The 2,313-nt window shown below is 41.9% G+C and overlaps 1 protein-coding gene across 1 annotated transcript; it reads left to right on the top strand.

Moving 5' to 3' along the window:
• Positions 1 to 584: 584 nt before the first annotated feature.
• Positions 585 to 1,376, top strand: LOC143535609 (uncharacterized). Its single transcript, XM_077029822.1, has one exon. The coding sequence runs from the start codon at positions 585 to 587 to the stop codon at positions 1,374 to 1,376; it is 792 nt and encodes a 263-aa protein (XP_076885937.1).
• The last annotated feature ends 937 nt before the right edge of the window (positions 1,377 to 2,313 follow it).

Raw genomic sequence — 2,313 nt, 5'->3', positions numbered from 1 at the left:
ATGTAAAGAAAATATGAATGAAAGTATGAATGAAAGTATGAATGAAGGTATGAATAAAAGTATGAAAGTATGAATGAAAGAATATAAGTTTATGTGTATTGTATAGTGTATGATTAACTAGAACTCACTCAGCGTAGCTGACTTTTAGTATGCACGCAGGTGAGTAGAATGAGGCAGCTCGCTTGATGAGACACGTGGCACTGAATAAGAGGCTGGCATTGAAAGACACAAGACGTTTAAGTTTAATGTTTCGTTTATTTTGAAAGACAAAATGATGTTTTAAGACAAGACGTGTTTTGTTATGAAATGTTTTATGAAAGTTTTTAAATTCCACGAATGTTTTAATTTACTCTGATATTTAGAACTGCGTTTATGAGTAAATCCAACACGAAAGTAGGGTTACCGGTGACGGGGCCTTACACACCGACAATGGGGGTGAGTTTACATCCCATGTGTTGGAAGATTACTTGTCAAGTATAGGTGTGGCACATCAGTTTACGGCCCCGTACACCCCACATCAAAACGGAGTGGTTGAAAGAAGAAACAGAACCATACTTGGTACGACTCGAAGTTTGTTAAAGGCGATGTCACTACCACAAGATCTATGGGGAGAAGCGGTTCATCACTCGGTTTATTTACTAAACCGGTCACCAACAAAATCTTTGAAGGATTCGACTCCGTACGAGCGTATTAAAGGAAGAAAACCAAACCTTTCACACGTTAAAGTGTTTGGATGCACGGGGTATGTAAAAGTCCTTGGTACCGGTCAAAAGAAATTAGACGACCGAAGCATTGTGATGATTCACTTAGGTACTCAACCTGGAACAAAAGCCTATCGTATGTTTGATCCGATCAAAAGGCGAGTACACGTTACGCGGGATGTCAAGTTTGACGAGTGTAAAAGGTACGCGTGGGCTGATCTTGACAAACAAGATGGCGAAAAGGGTCCTGAATGGACCGAGTTTATTGTTAGGTGCGACATTGAACTCGAACCAGAGCAGGTGACAACCGGGTCCGTAGACCGACATGATACCGGTGAGTTGGTTCGTATCAGAAACGGAAGTGATTCGTCAAGTTCAGATGGTGTCAGCCCACCTATAAGCCCGACTAGGCCGGACACTAGCCTAAACGAAGAACCGTTACAAGTTATTCAGCCGCGTCGAACTACTCGAAAGACGGTTTTACCCAAGAAATTTAGAGACTTTCTGGTTGAAGGTATACCGACACCCGCCGAGCAAGACCCAACAACCGACGAGGTAAATCTGCTATTATTGTTCGATGATGAGCCGGTTAATTTTCGAGAAGCGAATAATGAAAAACATTGGAGAAATGCAATGGAAGCGGAGATCGAGTCGATTGAAAGAAATAAGACATGACGGTTAGTCGAAGCACTACCCAAAGTAAAACCGATAGGTTTAAAGTGGGTCTATAAAATCAAAAGAGATGAATCCGGGAAAATAACCAAGTACAAGGTCCGACTCGTAGCTAAGGGGTATGTTCAGAAATATGGGATCGATTTCGAAGAGGTGTTCGCACCAATGGTGAGAATCGAAACCGTTCGACTTTTACTCGCGCTAGCAGCAAACCGAGGTTGGGAAGTACATCACTTGGATGTAAAATCCGCGTTTCTTCATGGTGATTTGAAAGAAGAGGTGTACGTATTTCAACCGGATGGGTTCATTAAGAAAGGTCAAGAAAGAAAAGTGTACAAGTTGTCTAAAGCGTTATACGGTCTACGCCAAGCTCCAAGGGCGTGGAATACTAAACTAGACGGGTCGTTAAAAGAACTCGGTTTCACTCGATGTAAACAAGAACAAGCGGCTTACAAAAGGTGTTCTGGTCAAAGGCTACTACTCGTTGGAGTTTACGTTGATGATTTGATAGTCACGGGTACAAGTGTACAAGAAATTGCAAATTTCAAAAGACAAATGGAGTCAAGGTTCGAGATGAGTGACCTCGGGTTGTTGCATTACTATCTCGGGATCGAAGTGAAGCAAAGCGATCGTGGAATAACGTTAAAGCAAAGTGGTTATGCAACGAAGATCCTAAAAGAAGCAAGTCTTTGGGAATGTAACTCGACTCAATTTCCTATGGAACCGGGCTTAAAGTTGTCAAAGGAAGATGAAAATCCGAAGGTAGATCCGACCGGTTATAGAAAAATAATTGGAAGCTTGCGGTATTTAACTCATACGAGACCCGATTTGAGCTACTCGGTTGGTTATGCAAGTCGGTTCATGCAATAACCAACTCAAGCTCATGCTCAAGCGGTTAAATATATTCTCCGATATCTAAGAGGTTCACTAGACTTTGGTA

This window comes from Bidens hawaiensis, unplaced genomic scaffold, assembly GCF_021521415.1.
Source record: "Bidens hawaiensis isolate Kalapana, Puna unplaced genomic scaffold, B.hawaiensis_p1.1 tig00000780_1, whole genome shotgun sequence".
In the NCBI taxonomy this organism is placed as follows: Eukaryota; Viridiplantae; Streptophyta; class Magnoliopsida; order Asterales; family Asteraceae; genus Bidens; species Bidens hawaiensis.
The sequence above is the reverse complement of the archived record's forward strand: the minus strand, read 5'-3'. Positions and strand labels throughout refer to the sequence as shown.

Excerpts from the sequence above, each read along its gene's own strand:
- LOC143535609 (XM_077029822.1), top strand. The coding sequence starts at position 585 with ATGTCACTACCACAAGATCTATGGGGAGAAGCGGTTCATCACTCGGTT.